Source organism: Schistocerca cancellata, chromosome 1 (genome assembly GCF_023864275.1).
Source record: "Schistocerca cancellata isolate TAMUIC-IGC-003103 chromosome 1, iqSchCanc2.1, whole genome shotgun sequence".
Lineage (NCBI taxonomy): Eukaryota > Metazoa > Arthropoda > Insecta > Orthoptera > Acrididae > Schistocerca > Schistocerca cancellata.
Genome location: NC_064626.1, coordinates 878,977,984 through 878,996,887, shown reverse-complemented (window position 1 = coordinate 878,996,887; position 18,904 = coordinate 878,977,984). Strand labels below are relative to the sequence as shown.

Below are 18,904 nucleotides of genomic sequence, written 5' to 3'. Positions count from 1 at the left end.
ATAAAAAATTGATCTCTGAAAAGTATCTCCCCATACACCTCACATTCTAACAGCAAATTTAGTTTCTTCACATACTAGTAACAAAATCAATCAGATGCATTATTTTTTTCAGGCTGAGTGGATTCAGTTTTAAAAAATGGTTGTGCATGGCAAAGTAAAGTTAGACAAGTGCTGCTGTTGGTTGGTTGGTTTTGGGGTTTGATGGGGGCTAAACATAGAGGTCATCAGTCCCTAGTTAAAAACAGACGTATTTGTAAAAGGCCTATACAGTAAAAGCGTAACCTCTGCACCCAGAGGGAGGGAACACCAAGAGGTACAGAGCTAAAATGAACACCGCAGTAAAACAAAATAGAGGACACTTAAAAGGAGCAGAGCAGATACTTGACTAGAGTAAAACAGACTACAGTGGTTGATGGATCAGGTAAAAGGTCAACCACTCAACTACAAATGAAGAACCTCCAGCTGGAAAACGTTGATAGAGGTATCAACACAACTTGTTACCATAAAAGACACTATTTTGGTATCCACATCACAATTAAAAGTTGCTGGAGTGGGTGTAGCCTGAGAAATCATGTGAGAGCGCCCACACTAGAGCGAGTTATAAAACCCAGCTGCACGGATAAAACGTAAAACTGAGTCAGCTATAGAGGTATCATCACCGAGAATTAAAGGAAGTGCAGCGGGTAAATTAAAGGACTGCCGCAAGGGGGCTAAAAGGGGGCAGTCCATCAGAAGATGGACGACTGTCAGCCCTGAGTCACAGCGACACTTGGCCGGTCCTCACGACGAAGGAGATAGCTGTGGGTCAACCGCGTACGTCCAATTCGGAGACGGCAGAGAACAACTGAGTCCCTACACGTGCCCTTCAAGGATGAGTTCTATACGGCCGTGGACGACTTAACCATGCGGAGCTTATTTGGCGTGTTCAAGACAGACCATTGAGAGAGCTCCAGACATCGCGGACCTTGTGATGTAGGGCTGACCAGAGGTCTCTTTCCACGAGACCAAGCTCCAGGAGTGGCGAAGTGGGAAGTGGTGGCCTGCTTGGCCAACCGATCGACACATTCATTTCCTAGAATGTTGATGTGGCCCAAGGTCCACACAAATGTCACTGAACGACCACACTCGGCGAGAGTAGAAACAGCATCTTGAATACCGTGCACCAAAGGGTCCCGAGAGAAACACTGGTTGAGTGCTGGCAATCCACTCAGGGAGTCACTGCGTACGACAAATGACTCCCCAGGGCAGGAGGAAAGGTTAGCGAGTGCACGATAAAGAGCAACCAGCTCCGCAGTGAAAACACTGCTCCCACAACGCAGGGAATGTTGCTCGATGTAGTAGCCGTGGATGAAAGCAAACCCAGTGTGTCCATTGACCACAGAACCATCGGTGTAGACTACATCTGCATTGCAAAACGAGGCAAGAAGAGATAGGAATTGTTGACAAAGACTGGCAGGTGGAACGGAGGACTTGGAGTCGCAGGACAAATCCAAGCAAAGCTGCAGGCGAGGGAGGGACCAAGGAGGGGTAGAAGAAGAGGGCCAGAAGGATGGAGGAAGGGGAAAGGACTCTAGTGACAAGAGAAGGGAACGAATGCAGACCACAATCGGGAGACCAGACCTAGGCCGTCGTCGTGGGGAGGGGAGTGCAGAAGATGGAAAAAGGAGCCTGCAGTTTGGGTGGTTGGGCGAGGCATGGACGCAGGCGATGTACGAAGCAAGCAACTGTTGCCGGCAGAATTGTAGGGGAGGGATTCCAGCTTCTACAAGAAGGCTAGTCACCGGACTAGTGCGGAAGGCACCTGTCGCCAGTCTGACTCCACAATGGAGAATCAGGTCGAGGATCTGCAACATTGAAGGTGCTGCCGAGTCGTATACCACACTCCTGTAGTCGAGACGGGACTGGATTAAGGCCTTATAGAGCTGTAGGAGGGTTGTTCGTGCAGCCCCCCAAATGGTGTCGCTGAGGCAGCGAAGGATGTTGAGGTGCCGTCAGCACCGTTTTTTAAGCTCGCGAAGATGAGGTGTTTAAGTGAGCTGAGCATCAAACAGCGCGCCAAGGAAGCGATGAGTCTCCTCAATACAAAGGAGTTCATTGGCAAGGTAGAGCACTGGATGGAGGTGGACCGTTCGACGACGACGACAGAAATGCTGAGAACTGAAAACCATGGTCTGATGCCCAAAAATGAGTCTTATGGATAGCTCCCTGCAGCTGCCGTTCAGCGACACTGATGCTTGGGGAACTGTAATAAAGACAAAAGTCATCGGCATATAGAGAGGAACAGACCGATGAGCCCACCGAAGCCGCAAGACCATTAATCGCCACCAAAAAGAGGGGAACACTGAGAACCGAGCTCTGCGGAACACCATTCTCCTGAATATGAGCAGAACTAAAATATGTGCCAACTCTAACCCGAAAGGAGTGATTAGAGAGAAAAATCGGAAGTGGACCCCATAAGCCCCATTCGTGCAGCGTAGCAAGGATATGATGGCGCCAGGTGGTATCGTACGGCTTCCGAAGATCAAAGAAAACGGCAACTAGATGTTCTCGCCGAGTAAAAGCTGTACAAATAGCAGACTCTAGCGAGACTAAATTGTCAATCGCTGAGCGGCCCTGACGGAAGCCCACCTGTTGCTGGGCTAGGAGGCCCCGAGCTTTGAGGATCCACATGAGCCGCCGACTCACCATCCGTTCCAGGAGTTTGCACATAATGTTGGTAAGGCTGATAGGGCGACAGCTATCAACGACCAGCGGATCTGCACCATGTTTTAGCACTGGGATGGTAATGCTATCCTGCCAACGAGTTGGCACAATGCCCTCCGTCCAGATGCGGTTAAACAGGGTGAGTAATTCACCCTGACAGTGCGCCGAGAGATGGTAAAGAAACTGGCTGTGAATTCAGTCTGGACCTGGAGAGGTATTGGGGCAAGCTGTAAGGGCACTTTGGAACTCCCATTCACTAAACGGGGCATTGTATCGTTCCCAACAGTGCGTGTGAAACGACAACTAGGTATGCTCAGCCTGCTCTTTAATGGTGCGGAATTCTGCGCTGTAGCCTGCTGTCGCAGAAATACGAGCGAAGTAATCTGCCAGATTTTCGGCGATGGCGACTGGGTCAGTACAAAGTGTACCCCGAAGAGAAAGGCAAGGGACAGACGCATGAGGGCGAAAGCCAAAAATGCGCCAAACCCGCGACCACACCTGAGATGTGGGGGTGCGAGAACCTATGGTGGCAACATATCGTTCCCAGCAGTCCTGTTTGCTCCACTGGATTAACCGCCGAGTCTGGGCCCGCAGCCGTTTAAAGGCAACCAGATTCTCTAGGGAAGGATAATGCCGGTGATGTTGCAGGGCTCGCCAGCGGCCCCAGATAGCTTCTGCAATCTCTGGTGTCCACCAAGGGATTGACTATCGCCTTAGGGTACTGGAAGAGCAGGAGATAGTTGCCTCGGCAGCAGAAACAATGGCCATAGTGACCTCGTCCACCGCCAAATCAATGTCACCAGGAAGTGGAGCGATGGCCATAGTAGCTGAGGTGTAGGCTGCCCAATCAGCTCCACGAAGAGGCCATCGTGGCAGCTGGTCAGGGGGTTGGGATTGAAGAAGAGAAACCAGGATAGGAAAGTGGTTGCTACCACAGAAGTCGTCATGGACCCTCCAACTGAGGTATGGAAGAAGACCTGGGCTACTAAGAGAGAGGTCAATGGCCGAGTATGTGCCATGAGTCAAGCTTAAGTATGTGGGAGCACCAGTGTTAAGGAGGCAAATGTCCTGCTGTGCCAAGAGAGCCTCAACGTTCCTACCCTGGCCCAAGATCTGGGCCCCCCCCATAAAGGGTGGTGGGCATTAAAGTCCCTCAAAAGGAGGAATGGCAGGGGGAGCTGGTTGAACAAGGCAGCTAGGTCGGCAAGAGGGACAACCTTATCCAGGGGAAGGTAGAGGGAAGAGATAGTAAGCTCCATTCCTGCCCGGATTGTAACAGCCACAGCCTTGAGAGCCGTGTGAAGTGGCACTGGGGCACTAGGAACAGTGGCAGAAACATAAATACAGACATCGCCAGACACCCTGTCATATTCTACGCGGTTCTTATAGTAACCCCGGTAGCCACAGAGGGAGGGGGTCCGCCAAACAGGAAACCAGGTTTCCTGTAGGGCCAGACAAGTGGCAGGGAAGCAGCACAAAAGCTGTTTCAACTCAGCAAGGTGGGAAAAAACCACGGCAATTTCACTGAAGGATAATGGTATCCGACTGTGAAGACATGAAAGAACCTGGGCGGCAGGGGGGAGGGGGGGGGGGGATAGGTTACACCTTAGAAGCGCTCGCCGCTACCAATTGCGAAGTAGCCTGATCAACTTCCATAGGAGCTGCGGGTCGAGCAACATCTAGCTCCTAAAGGGAACGCTAGATGCTCCACATCATCTTCAGGTGCAGGGGTGAACTTTTCTGTCTCTATGTCCTCCTTTTGCTTTTTCTTCTTTTTGGTAGGGTCCCGTTTGTCCTTCGGTTTATCAGGCTGGGCGGGCTTTTCCGACCCAGTCTCATGGACCGAGGAAGACCTGGAAGCCCTACGGCCCTCAGGTGGTGGCTTTTTCTGCCACTGGCTGACATCTGGAGGGGCAGTAACTGTGGAAGGGAGGGCACCAAGCGATCCCTTCCACGCAAGGGGAGCCGGAGGAGGAGGGCACTTCTCTGGCTCAGAGGTGGGGACTGAAGTCCCCAAACAAGGAGGGGTTGTTACTACCGATGTTGATAACAGGGGAGCAACGGAAGAGGGTGTTCTCCCAACTACCTGGGGGCCAGGAACAGACGGCTGGGCTGGAGGGCCCACAAAAAGCGGCTGAGCTTCGGGGCTCGTCGCCAGGGATGGCGACATCGAAGCTGCTGCAGCAAACGTCGATGAAATGCGCATAGGGTGAAGTCGGTCGTACTTGCTTTTAGTCTCTGTGTAAGTGAGCCTGTCCAAGGTCTTATACTCCATAATCTTCCATTCGTTTTGATAAACCATGCAGTCTGACGAGCAAGGTGAATGTTTCTGTCCACAGTTGACACAAACAGGGGGCGGCGAACACGGGACGTTGAAGTGGGAGGCACGTCCTCAATCCCGACAGGTAGGGTTGGCGTCACATCTCAATGACATATGCCCAAACTTCCAGCACTAAAAGCAGTGCATGGGAGGAGGGACGTAAGGCTTAACATCACATCGATATATCATCACCTTGACCTTCTCGGGCAGGGTGTCTCCCTCAAAAGCAAAGATGAAGGCGGCGGTGACGACCCTACTATCTTTAGGTCCCCTGAAGACACGTCGTACAAAGTGGACACCACGGCGTTCCAGATTTGCACGGAGCTCGTCGTCAGACTGTAACAAAAGGTCACGATGAAAAATAAGTCCCTGAACCATATTGAGGCTCTTATGAGGCGTAATGGAGACTGCAACATCACCGAGCTTGTCACAAGAAAGCAATGCCCGTGACTGTGCTGGTGATGCTGTCTGTATGAGGACTGCTCCAGATCTCATTTTAGACATGCCCTCAACTTCTCCAAACTTGTTCTCTAAAGTTTCCACAAAAAATGAGGCTTTGTGGTCAGAAATAAGCCCCCATCTGTTCAGCTGCAAACCAGAAATCGAGGAGAATACGTCTCACCAGGTAATTTAGACCACCGTTCCTCCCCTGGGGTGTACAGGGAAGAAAACAATTGGGGGGTCATACTGTAAAGCATTGAACTTTTCTTTCTTAGAGATTCGTGCTTGCACACTATTCATATTTCGTTTCATGGTGGTCCCACGAGCAGCTAGGGGAAGGAATGTCCACCCAGACAGAGCCCCGCTTGCCTGGGTAAGCCTAATACAACCGGGGGCGGCAGGCATCCCAGAGGTCGCCCGCTAGCAACTGTTCTACCTCAATAGCCATGCGTCTCCTCGGCACACAGCACACTTTCAGATTGAGGTTTTTTTTATAGAGGTTTATACCATCCTCGTGACCCAGGCAGTTAAGCCAAGATCCCGGGCTCTGTACTGTACAACGTTCCACTGTCACGCCTTATGGTAGTCATTGAAGCACACTCAGAGCTATGGTATTGAGGACTGGTAGCGCTTCCCAGTCCCCAGGTCAGGGACCCCGCGGTCGCCAAGCCCATACCCAGCAACTAAATGCTGAGCCCCCTGAGGGGAGTTGCTGCTGCGATTTTTTTTTTTTTTAAAAGAAAGAGCTCTGTGTTTTGGAATACTGTTGCCACTCCACACAATATTGCTGGTTTGACCGCGAAAAACAAAATTACGTGATACAAGCACATCAACAATTAAGGAGAAAATGAGCCAGCAGTCTGTAATAGTAACTAATATTTAGGTCCCTTGACTTGTTTCTGTTACACACCAAAGAAATATTCACTTTCCGAGTAACTGGATCAAAGAGAGATAAAAAATTTAAAATTCAGAAAAAATAAGGTTCTAAAAAGGCTCTGGCAAAGAATTACTTCCTCCCAAAAACATCTCTTGAAATCACCACATAAGATAAGAGTGATTTGCAGTCATTTTACTAACAGCCATCCTTTCCCCATAGACTATCTGTGAACGTAACAGGTAAAGTTAAAACCAAAATTTAAAAGAGTCTTAATCGTCTTTTTTTTTTTTTTTGGGGGGGGGGGGGGGGGGGGGGGGATGAGTGACTGGTTCCCCGACTCTTTCATAGAGTCATCTTCAGACTCCAGAGCGTGTTCCATCGATCCTCGACGCTTGTGTGTGTGGGGGGAAAAAAAAAAAAAAAAAAAAAAAGGTCAAGATTGTTTTAAATTTTAATTTTAACAAAGTTTAAGATTGCTGACTATGTTTTCAAAAATTTTAGGTAAAGTTAAAACTGAAGTTGATCTTAAAACCATAGTGCTGTATTAAGCATGGTAGAACAATTAAACTATGTTTGTAACCAAACAGTGACATGTGAAATATAAATGGAAATAACATTCACATTCCTGAAACTATATAGTAACATACTTGAATACATCAATCATTTGCTGGTACGTATCTCTGAACCCAACTTGATGTGAATACATTTTGTTCAAGCATTCCTGTTTCTCTTTCAACTTTCGTTTCTGTTCTTCTTTTGCTGCAGCTTCCTCTTGTTCAGCCTTCTTTATTAACATGTTCCTTTCTTGTATCCTCTGAAATATGAAGATAGCCAAATCAGAAGATAAACAATGTGATTATTAATTTTACAGTAATTAATGTAATGTAACTGACCAATTTGGTGTAATGTGTTCTGTTACTACATTCATCAGAACTTACATATCCTGCAAGCCACTGCACTGAGCATGGCAGAAGGTACTTTGATCCACGGTTAATCTTTTTACTTTCCTGTTCCAATCACAAATGGAACAAGGGAAAAATAATTGCATCTAAGCCCCCTTTCCAAAATCCCCTATCTCCCTTATTTCGTCCTTATGGCTCTAACTGGAGAGGAACACTGATGATGGTAGTAGAAGGGTTCTACGTTGAAACTGTTAGTTTTCCAAATTTGCACACTAGCAATTTGCAAAAAAGGATTTCCATCTTGTTCACGAAGCAGTTCTGTAAGACTCTTGTACTGGTCTACTGATCAAACTTCCCAGTAACAAATATAAAACATGTTTCTGATTTGCATCAATATCTTCCTCTAATCCTACTTGGTAGTAATCCCAAACAATTCAGCAGTGGCCAAAAATATGTTGCACAAGTATTCTGAACTAGGTCTTCTTTAAGGGTGCAATACACATTCCCAGAACTTTCTCAATAACCAAGACTGATCATTCACCTTCTTTACAACTGACCTTAAGTGCTCATTCTTTTCATCTTGTTTCGCAATAGTATGCCTACATATTTAATCAATGTGACTAAGTCAAACAGCATACTACGAAGCTGTGTTTCAGCATTACTTCTCCAACCATCTGCATTAACTTACATGTAACAACTTTTAAAGGAAGCTGTGAGTCATCAGCAAAACAGAAATTAGGTCCAAACCATCTTGAATCACCAGTCAATAATGAACCAACAGTGTCATCAGTGAACAATATCAGTTTGCTGCCCACCATATCTGACAGATCATTTATGTTTGTGGAGAAGAAGAACAATCCTTCACAATTTGCAAGACTTCCTGTTTGTTATAATGGCAGTGAATGCATACACTTCCTACTTTATACTTGGTAAGTTAAAGACTCCTCCTACTTGAAATATTGCAAAATGTTATCCCGGCTGACGCCCACAATTGAAATACGGCTTATGACACAAGTTGAAAATATGATCACTATTTTTTCTTATTTACTTAAATTTGCCATATTTCGTGACAGTACCTTTTCCATTAGACGTTTATACGGCGATATAGTCTTGGCTTCAGTTGTCTGAGAATGATTCCACAATGCATCTTTGTTGGTTGCAGAATTGACGTGGTTCAACGTGTTTCATTTTGGTGTTTCAAATACAGTTTCTTCAAATGTAATTTCTTCCTTTTAGTTAATACAAAAAATAATAGAAACATACTTCAAATTGTTCTTCCGTCAACACCATGGTCAACACACACCAACAGTTAGCTGCCGACTTACTACAGTCAAAGATGACTCCAACGTCAAAGATGTTTTACACCACACACAATCTTCCAGTTGTAATCAGTCTCTCTGCTATTCTTCGATACATTTTCTAATAGTAATCAATATGCTTTTACTCTCAAAAACAGAAGTAAATTAACATATAATAAGACAAATTATAATAAATCCTGACAAAAATATAAGAAAACATTTAAATTCGGTATCAACAAATCGGTAAAAAAAAAAAAAATAACGTCTCCCAGATCCATTACATACTGCCACTGCACAATTGGGGCACTTCAGTACAAAGTGCTGGTACTTTTGAATAGATCCATAAACATTGTAGCAGAGTAAGGCTGCTAAAAGCATCTGATGACTCAAATAACTTATGGGAATACAATCAGATAACATCCTCAACAACCTCAATACTTCGACAAGTAAACACACTCAGTGGGTGGGGCAATGCCAACACACAAACAAAACACGGCAAATGCAAAAAGACAATACACGCTGTAAACAACTAGCACTACCATCCAGCCAATGGTGACTGATGTAACACATTACTGATAGTGAAATGAACAATGCGTGAGCAAGTAGCACTGTCTGTTTCTTTCTTTGAACAGGGAGTGTGGGATTCCCAGGAGAACTTAAGCAAAAACATCTGTCTCAATAAGGTCACTTGTTAGTTTGACCTCAACACCTTCCTTAACAACACTACCCCAATAACGAAGTGCACACCATTATGTCTGTGTTGTCATATTCCACTGGATTACCAGTACAAAAACAATGTTCTACTACTGCCATTTTGGCTGGTGTAGGTGTGTGTGATGCTGATATTCTACATGCTGGTCCTCCACAGTCCTGATGGTCTAACCAATATATGAAATGCCACAACTGCAACGCATACAGTAGACATCCATCTTATGTTAACCATAACGAATCCAACAGAAGAACACAAGTTATGATAGCAATTTTTGATGAAATATGGATGCTTTTTAAGATATGCAGACAATACTTTTATACTTGACCACACTGTAGTGACAATTTGCACTGTTTTACAACATCTCCATCCAATCCAACCATATATTTGCTTCACTAGAGAGGTAGAAAAGGATGGCTTCCTTAAATTCCTTGATGAGCTGGTTAGTAGGAAGGGTGAAGGTACACGCCATTTATAGGAAGCCATTGTACCTACAGGATGGTAGTTATCACCATTCGGCACATGTCAGCTGACTTAGCCCACCTTCGAGTTATCTTTCACCTGAACAGATATAGTGGGAAACAGATCACACATGTACTATTGACCAATTGTATCAGTGAAGAGAATATCAGGTGATGCCTAAGCCTATAGCTTTTTTGTCTTACACAGGTAATACTGGATCCATCATGTAAACCGTGTGTTTTTGTATTGGATAGTACAGCAATTAGCCTCATAGTGTTGGGTGGGTGGGGGGGGGGGGAGGGGGGGTGGCCATTGTCTGTTAGAGTGGGAAGTTTAGTTTTTGCAATGTTGTGGAATGTGGAGAGTCATACATTTGCTCTCAAGCCAATTTTTCATAAACTGTGCATCTGTGACACACAAACAATGTCATTTTCACACCCATTTTAATATAATGGTCTGTTGACCTGTTCCAGACAGCAACATCATTTTGGGATGTGTTGAAAACTTCAACACAACTACCTCTGGAATGAACAAAAAACCACCTAGCCCTGTCTCACAGGCTGAAAGCATCCAGCAATTTAAGGGATCTGCATTCCAGGACCCTAAATGGTCAGTTTGCTCTTGTGCTGTAAGTTTAGGGTTTAACAAGTCAATAGTGCCAAGGATTCTGTACAAAGATTTCATACCTTCCATACAAAATTCAAGTATGTCAGTTACTTGGTGAATGTGATTATGAAGACCTTCTTCAGACAACAGTGCTTGAAACTATTGTCAATCATGAAAATATGATTTTTCTCATGAGTAATGAAGGCAATCTTCATTTAAATGGGTTTGTTAACAAATAAAATTGTCGGTACTGGTATAACATGAAACCTCTGATGTTACAAGTCCCCTTCACACAGCCCAAAAGTAACTCTATTAACACTATATTATGAGAAGTTGCTACTCTCTCTCTCTCTCTCTCTCTCTCTCTCTCTCTCTCTCTCTCTCTCTCTGTCACACACACACACACACACACACACACACACACACACACACGGCACAAGCACGCACGCACACACGTATGTCAATTGTTGACAAAGGCCACTGGCCGAAAGTGTGAAAATCTTTTTATTGTGCCTATCTGCAACTCAGCACCTCCACTATATGGTGAGCAGCAACTTTCCTTCTCATAATATTGTTACATATTATCCTGGATTTTCCACTGTTGATTATTAACACTATGGTGGGCAGTTGGGAAGAAAGGAATTATTGTCCTGTACTTCTTTGAGAAAATCAACATTCGTATGATTGTTAATTCAGATCGTAATGCCCCCCCACCTTCTTGCTCTCAGAACTTCAGCATCAGAGATGGGCAATGTGGACAATATGGTTTCAACAAAAACTATGCAACTACACATACAGCTCGTAAAACGATGGCTGTCTTACAGGTTCATTTGCACGCCACCTTATTTCCAGATATGGCAACCTTCACTGGCCTCCTCACTCCCCTTATCTAAGCTTATGTGACTTCTTTTTGTCGTGATATCTCAAGACACAAGTATATTTTAACAAGCCAGCCCAGAAGATTACAATTCTGGTGGATATCATTGCTATCCCGCATCAGATGATAACTGATGATACTCAAGAGCTTTCAGGACCAGCTACAACAACACGTTAACATAAACGGCTGACATCTGGGTGACCTGATCTTCTAAACACAGCCCCACAGCTGTGGCATTTCAGACATTTGTCAGACCATCTGTAACATAGTGGACCACTGTTTAGTGTGTAAGTGCAACACACACTTATAGCAGCCAAGTAAATCTATGATTGCAGAATGTTGTTTGGTACCTACTATCCAATGAAACATACGTAAGAACCAAGAGACTTTGATATGCGTTTTCAGTTATTCTGATAGTACAGTGTTACTAAGGAAGCTGTTGAGTTTAAACTAGCAAGTGACCTTAATCACAGATTAAACTCAGGACCTTTGCTTTTCGCAGGCAAGTGGTAGAGCAGTTGCCCGCAAAAAGCAAAGGTCCCAAGTTCGAGTCTCGGTCCAGCACACTGTTTTAATCTGCCAGGAAGTTTCGTATCAGTGCACACTCTGCTGCAGAGTAAAAATCTCATTCTGGATACAGAGATTATTGCTTAAATTCTGCTTGGAATTCCCCACTCTCCCTGGTCTAACAACAGAGGGTTAGAGTTACTGTTACATACTCTCCAACTTGTAATTAATGTTACATTATAACAGCCAACATTGGTCACTGCTAGTTGTTCAGTGGTATTAGCTGTTAACAGTGAGCATTATCTTTCAGCACACACTACCTTTTCACTTCCTTGCTGGCATAGCCCATCCACTGAGAGTTTAAATCGCCAAGCACAGTGATCTCGTTTCATTTGTGCCATAAAAATTATAGTGATCACTTGCCTTGCTAGTGAGGGTTGTCACTGACATTGTCTGGCTACATTCCTGGAAGTTATTAGAACATTTGATAACGTGGAATAAGCTCAAGTTTCACGTCAGATGAAGGCACCTGAGCCATTTACTTGCGCCATGTAAGTTTGTACTTGGACTGAATTTCGAGATTGCTAGACATACTATTTCTTGTTTATTACCATAAGCACAGTATATATTCCACATCCAAGTAAATGTTCAGACCTTTCTACTTTGGGTTTCATCCTCTGTGTCTGTACTTTTTTGTGATCCAAATTCAGCCTTTGTCTATGGACTCAACTGTTCATCAGAGGGCACTGAAATTTCATGAAGTCTTAAAAAATAAAAACAAGTAAACATCACATTTACTTTGCTGCTATCAAAAACTAGTGTACTCTTGATCTATGAAGGAGAACCCATACGGATCTCCATCACAAAATGCATGCTCAGAAATCTGCAGCCAAGGCCATCCCAGCCTTGACAGAGCCCCAGGCTGAGAGCCTCCACCCAACTCCAAACCAGATGATGCTGATCAGTCCTGAGTATGGTATTGCAAATGTTAAGTTATGCATGCACCCCAGAAACAAGGCCACCAGTCTTCACTACTACTGCCAGTCTTATGTAGGAAATGAGGATCACCTACGAACCCAAGTACCCAGGCAAGTGTGGTAGGACTACTGCTGTTTACAATGTATATAAATGATCCAGTAAAAAAAGTTGGAAGCTCTTTAAGATCATTTGTAGATGATGGTTGGTTGGTTGGTTGGTTTAAAGGTGGAAGAAGGGACAAAACTACGATGTCATCGGTCCCTTGTTCCTAATAAAACAATGCCACAAGTGTGAGAATAAAATGGACAAAACATATAACACAAAACAGAGAGAAAGGAAAAGCCACAAGAACAAAGGGACAGCAACGAACACTAAAAGGAACAAAAGAGGACAAGAAAACAACAGAGAGATGCTAGAAACAGAAGAGAGGAAAACATTAAACGAGATTATAGTGGCTGGCCAAGCACGAGAATAAAAAGGGAAAGCCAGCCACTCTGCAACACATTAAAACCTCCACCCTAAAAGCACTAGGGTGGAGGACACAGAGGGACAAAGAACATGCGCTAAAACCTACATAGAAGGATAAAATCCACTCTCACAGATAAAAAGTAAAACTAAAGCTGCTGTGGAGGCATTGTCGCCCAACACCGAAGGGAGGGTGCTGGGAAAGTTAAAAGTCTGCTGCAGAGTGGCTAAAAGTGGGCAGTCCAGCAAGAGGTGGATGACTGTCATTTGAGAGCCACAGCAACACTGAGGTGGGTCCTCATGCCGGAGTAGGTAACCATGCATTAGTCATGTATGGCCAATGGGGAGCCAGCAGAGGTCAACAGATTCCCTGTGAGAGGCCTGCATGGTAGACTTCCACACATTCATAGTCTCCGTAACGACACGCAGTTCGTTGTGCTTGATGTTATACCATTTCATCTCCCAAAGCCGGAAGACCCTGCGGTGTAAGACAGACTGCAGGTCAACTTCGGAGATTCCTATCTCCAGAAGCAGTTTCCGCGTCACCTGTTTGGCCAGCCTGTCAGCAAGGTCATTGCCAGGGCTACTGACGTGTCCTGGGGTACACACAAACACCACGGAATGGCGGGACTGTTCCAGGGCATAGATGGACTCCAGAATGGACGCTACCAGAGGATGGTGAGGGTAGCACTGGTTGATGGCTTGTAGGCTGCTCAATGAATCAGTACACAGGAGAAATGACTCGCCAGGGTCAAGATATGGCTGCCAGCTCTGCAGCGAAAACACTGCAGCCAACTGGCAAGGAGTGCTGCTCAACATGTCCTCCATGAACCTATGCAAAGCCTACATGACCAACAGCCACTGAGTCATCGGTGTGAACTGCTTCAGAGCCCCGGAACACGTCAAGAATCGAGAGAAAGTGACAGTGGAGAGTGGCGGGGCTAACGGAGTCCTTAGGGTCATGCAAAAGGTCCAGATGAAGCTGCGACCGAGGTGTACACCATGGAGGCATACGTGAACAGACTGCAAGTAGAGTTGGTAAAGGGAAGGACTCCAGTTCAGAGAGAAGAGACCGCACGCGAACTGCAATCATTAGCCCCGATCTGGGCCGCCGATGCAGGAGATGGACTGCCGCGGGCGGGAAAATGAGACGGTAATTCGGATGCTCCGGGGAACTACGAATGTGTGCTGCGTAACTGGCGAGCACTCGCACACATCTGCTCTGCAGTGGAGGGACACCAACCTCCACCAGTACGCTGGTCACCAAACTCGTCCTAAAAGTTCCTGTTGCTAATCGAAACCCACAGTGGTGCACAGGGTTGAGTAAATGTAATGCTGAAGGCACTGCTGAACCAAAACCACCCTCCCATAGTCAATTCACTTTGGACAAGGGTTCTGTAGAGCTGCAGCAGCGTACAGCGATCTGCACCCCAATTGATGTAGCTCAGGGAACAGAGAGCATTGAGGTGCTGCCAGCACTTCTGCTTAGGCTGACAAAGATGAGAGAGTTAAGTCAATCGAGCGTCGAAAACCAGTCCTAGGAATTGATATGTCTCTACTACAGTGAGTTGATCGTCATTAAGGTAAAGTGCGGGTTCCGGATGAATGGTACGACACCGACAGAAGTGCATGACACATGACTTTGGGGTTGAAAACTGGAAGCTGTGGGCTAGAGCCGATGACAGTGCCTCAGTGCCTTGTGGATGGCTCCCTGGAGGTGCCGCTCAGCAACAACAGTACTGGAGAAGCAGTACGAAATGCAGAAGTCGTCTGCATACAGAGAAGGTGAGATGGAGGCCCGACAGCTGCTGCTACACTGTTAATGGCCACTAAAAACAGAGACACACCTGCGGTACTCCATTCTCCTGGATATTGATACAACTATGGGAGACACAAAGCTGGACATGGAATGTACGGAGTGACAGGTAGTTTTGGATAAAAATCGGGAGTGGTCCACAGAGACCCCACTCATACAATGTGGCAAGGATACAATGTTGCCAAGCCATGTTGTATGCTTTACATAAGTCAAAAAACACCGCAATCAGGTGTTGCCATCTGGTAAAGGCTGTTCGGATGGCAGACTCTACAGACACAAGATTATCAGTGGTAGAGCTGCCCTGACATGGAGCCAGCAAGCCATGTGACTCCAGGACCCAACCCAACTGTTGACATACCATACCTTCCAGCAGCTTACAAAGAACGTTGGTGAGGCTGATGGGCCAATAGCTATCCACATCAAGTGGGTTTTTACCAGGTTTGAGCACCGGAATGATGGTGCTCTCCCACCATTGCAATGGAAAGATGCCATCGAACCAGAGTCGGTTGAAGACGACGACAAGATGTCGCTTGTAGCCAGATGAGAGATGTTTAATCGTCTGGCTGTGGATGCGATCAGGCCCAGGAGCTGTGTCGGGGCAATGTGCAAGGGCACTGAGGAGCTCTCATTCTGTAAATGGGGCATTATACGATTCACTGCGGCATGTAGTGAATGAGAGGACATTCCCTTCCAGCCGCCGTTTGAGTGTGCAAAAGGCTGGGGGTAATTCTCTGACGCAGAGGCTAGAGCAAAGTGCTCAGAAAAATGCTCGGCAATCGCATTTGCGTCGGTACAAAACTCACCATTTATGGTAACACTGGGGACAGCTGTTGGGGCCTGGTACCCGAAAAGACATTTGATCTTTGCCCAGACTTGGGAAGGTGACATGTGGCACCCAATGGTGGAGACGTATCTCTCCCAACACGCCTTCTTCTGTTGTATGATACGGTAGCGAACATGGGCACGGAGCCGTTTAAAGGCTATGAGGTGCTCCAGGGAAAGGTGCTGCCTATGCCGCCGTAGAGCTTGCCAACACTCCTCAATTGCTTCAGCGACTTCCGGCGACCACCAAGGGTCTGCCTTACACCTCGAGCACCCTAAAGAGCGAGGGATCACGTTCTGCTGCAGAAACAATTGTGCTAGTCACCTTCTCAGCCATCACATCGAAGTTATCATGTGGGGAAGATTCAGTGGTGGAAGCAGAGGTGAAAGTTCCCCAGTCCACCTTGTTCAAAGCCCATCTGGGCAGGTGCCCAGGTGCTCTTTAAGATCATTTGTAGATGATGGTTGGTTGGTTGGTTTAAAGGTGGAAGAAGGGACAAAACTACGATGTCATCGGTCCCTTGTTCCTAATAAAACAATGCCACAAGTGTGAGAATAAAATGGACAAAACATATAACACAAAACAGAGAGAAAGGAAAAGCCACAAGAACAAAGGGACAGCAACGAACACTAAAAGGAACAAAAGAGGACAAGAAAACAACAGAGAGATGCTAGAAACAGAAGAGAGGAAAACATTAAACGAGATTATAGTGGCTGGCCAAGCACGAGAATAAAAAGGGAAAGCCAGCCACTCTGCAACACATTAAAACCTCCACCCTAAAAGCACTAGGGTGGAGGACACAGAGGGACAAAGAACATGCGCTAAAACCTACATAGAAGGATAAAATCCACTCTCACAGATAAAAAGTAAAACTAAAGCTGCTGTGGAGGCATTGTCGCCCAACACCGAAGGGAGGGTGCTGGGAAAGTTAAAAGTCTGCTGCAGAGTGGCTAAAAGTGGGCAGTCCAGCAAGAGGTGGATGACTGTCATTTGAGAGCCACAGCAACACTGAGGTGGGTCCTCATGCCGGAGTAGGTAACCATGCATTAGCCATGTATGGCCAATGGGGAGCCAGCAGAGGTCAACAGATTCCCTGTGAGAGGCCTGCATGGTAGACTTCCACACATTCATAGTCTCCGTAACGACACGCAGTTCGTTGTGCTTGATGTTATACCATTTCATCTCCCAAAGCCGGAAGACCCTGCGGTGTAAGACAGACTGCAGGTCAACTTCGGAGATTCCTATCTCCAGAAGCAGTTTCCGCGTCACCTGTTTGGCCAGCCTGTCAGCAAGGTCATTGCCAGGGCTACTGACGTGTCCTGGGGTACACACAAACACCACGGAATGGCGGGACTGTTCCAGGGCATAGATGGACTCCAGAATGGACGCTACCAGAGGATGGTGAGGGTAGCACTGGTTGATGGCTTGTAGGCTGCTCAATGAATCAGTACACAGGAGAAATGACTCGCCAGGGTCATGATATGGCTGCCAGCTCTGCAGCGAAAACACTGCAGCCAACTGGCAAGGAGTGCTGCTCAACATGTCCTCCATGAACCTATGCAAAGCCTACATGACCAACAGCCACTGAGTCATCGGTGTGAACTGCTTCAGAGCCCCGGAACACGTCAAGAATCGAGAGAAAGTGACAGTGGAGAGTGGCGGGGTTAACGGAGCCCTTAGGGTCATGCAAAAGGTCCAGATGAAGCTGCGACCGAGGTGTACACCATGGAGGCATACGTGAACAGACTGCAAGTAGAGTTGGTAAAGGGAAGGACTCCAGTTCAGAGAGAAGAGACCGCACGCGAACTGCAATCATTAGCCCCGATCTGGGCCGCCGATGCAGGAGATGGACTGCCGCGGGCGGGAAAATGAGACGGTAATTCGGATGCTCCGGGGAACTACGAATGTGTGCTGCGTAACTGGCGAGCACTCGCACACATCTGCTCTGCAGTGGAGGGACACCAACCTCCACCAGTACGCTGGTCACCAAACTCGTCCTAAAAGTTCCTGTTGCTAATCGAAACCCACAGTGGTGCACAGGGTTGAGTAAATGTAATGCTGAAGGCACTGCTGAACCAAAACCACCCTCCCATAGTCAATTCACTTTGGACAAGGGTTCTGTAGAGCTGCAGCAGCGTACAGCGATCTGCACCCCAATTGATGTAGCTCAGGGAACAGAGAGCATTGAGGTGCTGCCAGCACTTCTGCTTAGGCTGACAAAGATGAGAGAGTTAAGTCAATCGAGCGTCGAAAACCAGTCCTAGGAATTGATATGTCTCTACTACAGTGAGTTGATCGTCATTAAGGTAAAGTGCGGGTTCCGGATGAATGGTACGACACCGACAGAAGTGCATGACACATGACTTTGGGGTTGAAAACTGGAAGCTGTGGGCTAGAGCCGATGACAGTGCCTCAGTGCCTTGTGGATGGCTCCCTGGAGGTGCCGCTCAGCAACAACAGTACTGGAGAAGCAGTACGAAATGCAGAAGTCGTCTGCATACAGAGAAGGTGAGATGGAGGCCCGACAGCTGCTGCTACACTGTTAATGGCCACTAAAAACAGAGACACACCTGCGGTACTCCATTCTCCTGGATATTGATACAACTATGGGAGACACAAAGCTGGACATGGAATGTACGGAGTGACAGGTAGTTTTGGATAAAAATCGGGAGTGGTCCACAGAGACCCCACTCATACAATGTGGCAAGGATACAATGTTGCCAAGCCATGTTGTATGCTTTACATAAGTCAAAAAACACCGCAATCAGGTGTTGCCATCTGGTAAAGGCTGTTCGGATGGCAGACTCTACAGACACAAGATTATCAGTGGTAGAGCTGCCCTGACATGGAGCCAGCAAGCCATGTGACTCCAGGACCCAACCCAACTGTTGACATACCATACCTTCCAGCAGCTTACAAAGAACGTTGGTGAGGCTGATGGGCCAATAGCTATCCACATCAAGTGGGTTTTTACCAGGTTTGAGCACCGGAATGATGGTGCTCTCCCACCATTGCAATGGAAAGATGCCATCGAACCAGAGTCGGTTGAAGACGACGACAAGATGTCGCTTGTAGCCAGATGAGAGATGTTTAATCGTCTGGCTGTGGATGCGATCAGGC

General features: G+C 46.5%; 1 protein-coding gene across 1 annotated transcript in view; it reads right to left on the bottom strand.

Moving 5' to 3' along the window:
* LOC126190432 (mRNA export factor Gle1-like) overlaps positions 1-18,904 on the bottom strand; it is a 114,736-nt gene that overhangs the window by 76,904 nt on the left and 18,928 nt on the right. Inside the window, exon 4 of the mRNA XM_049931021.1 lies at positions 6,989-7,155. Within this exon, the coding sequence (XP_049786978.1) occupies positions 6,989-7,155 (167 nt within the window). The remainder of the gene's footprint in view (positions 1-6,988; positions 7,156-18,904) is intronic.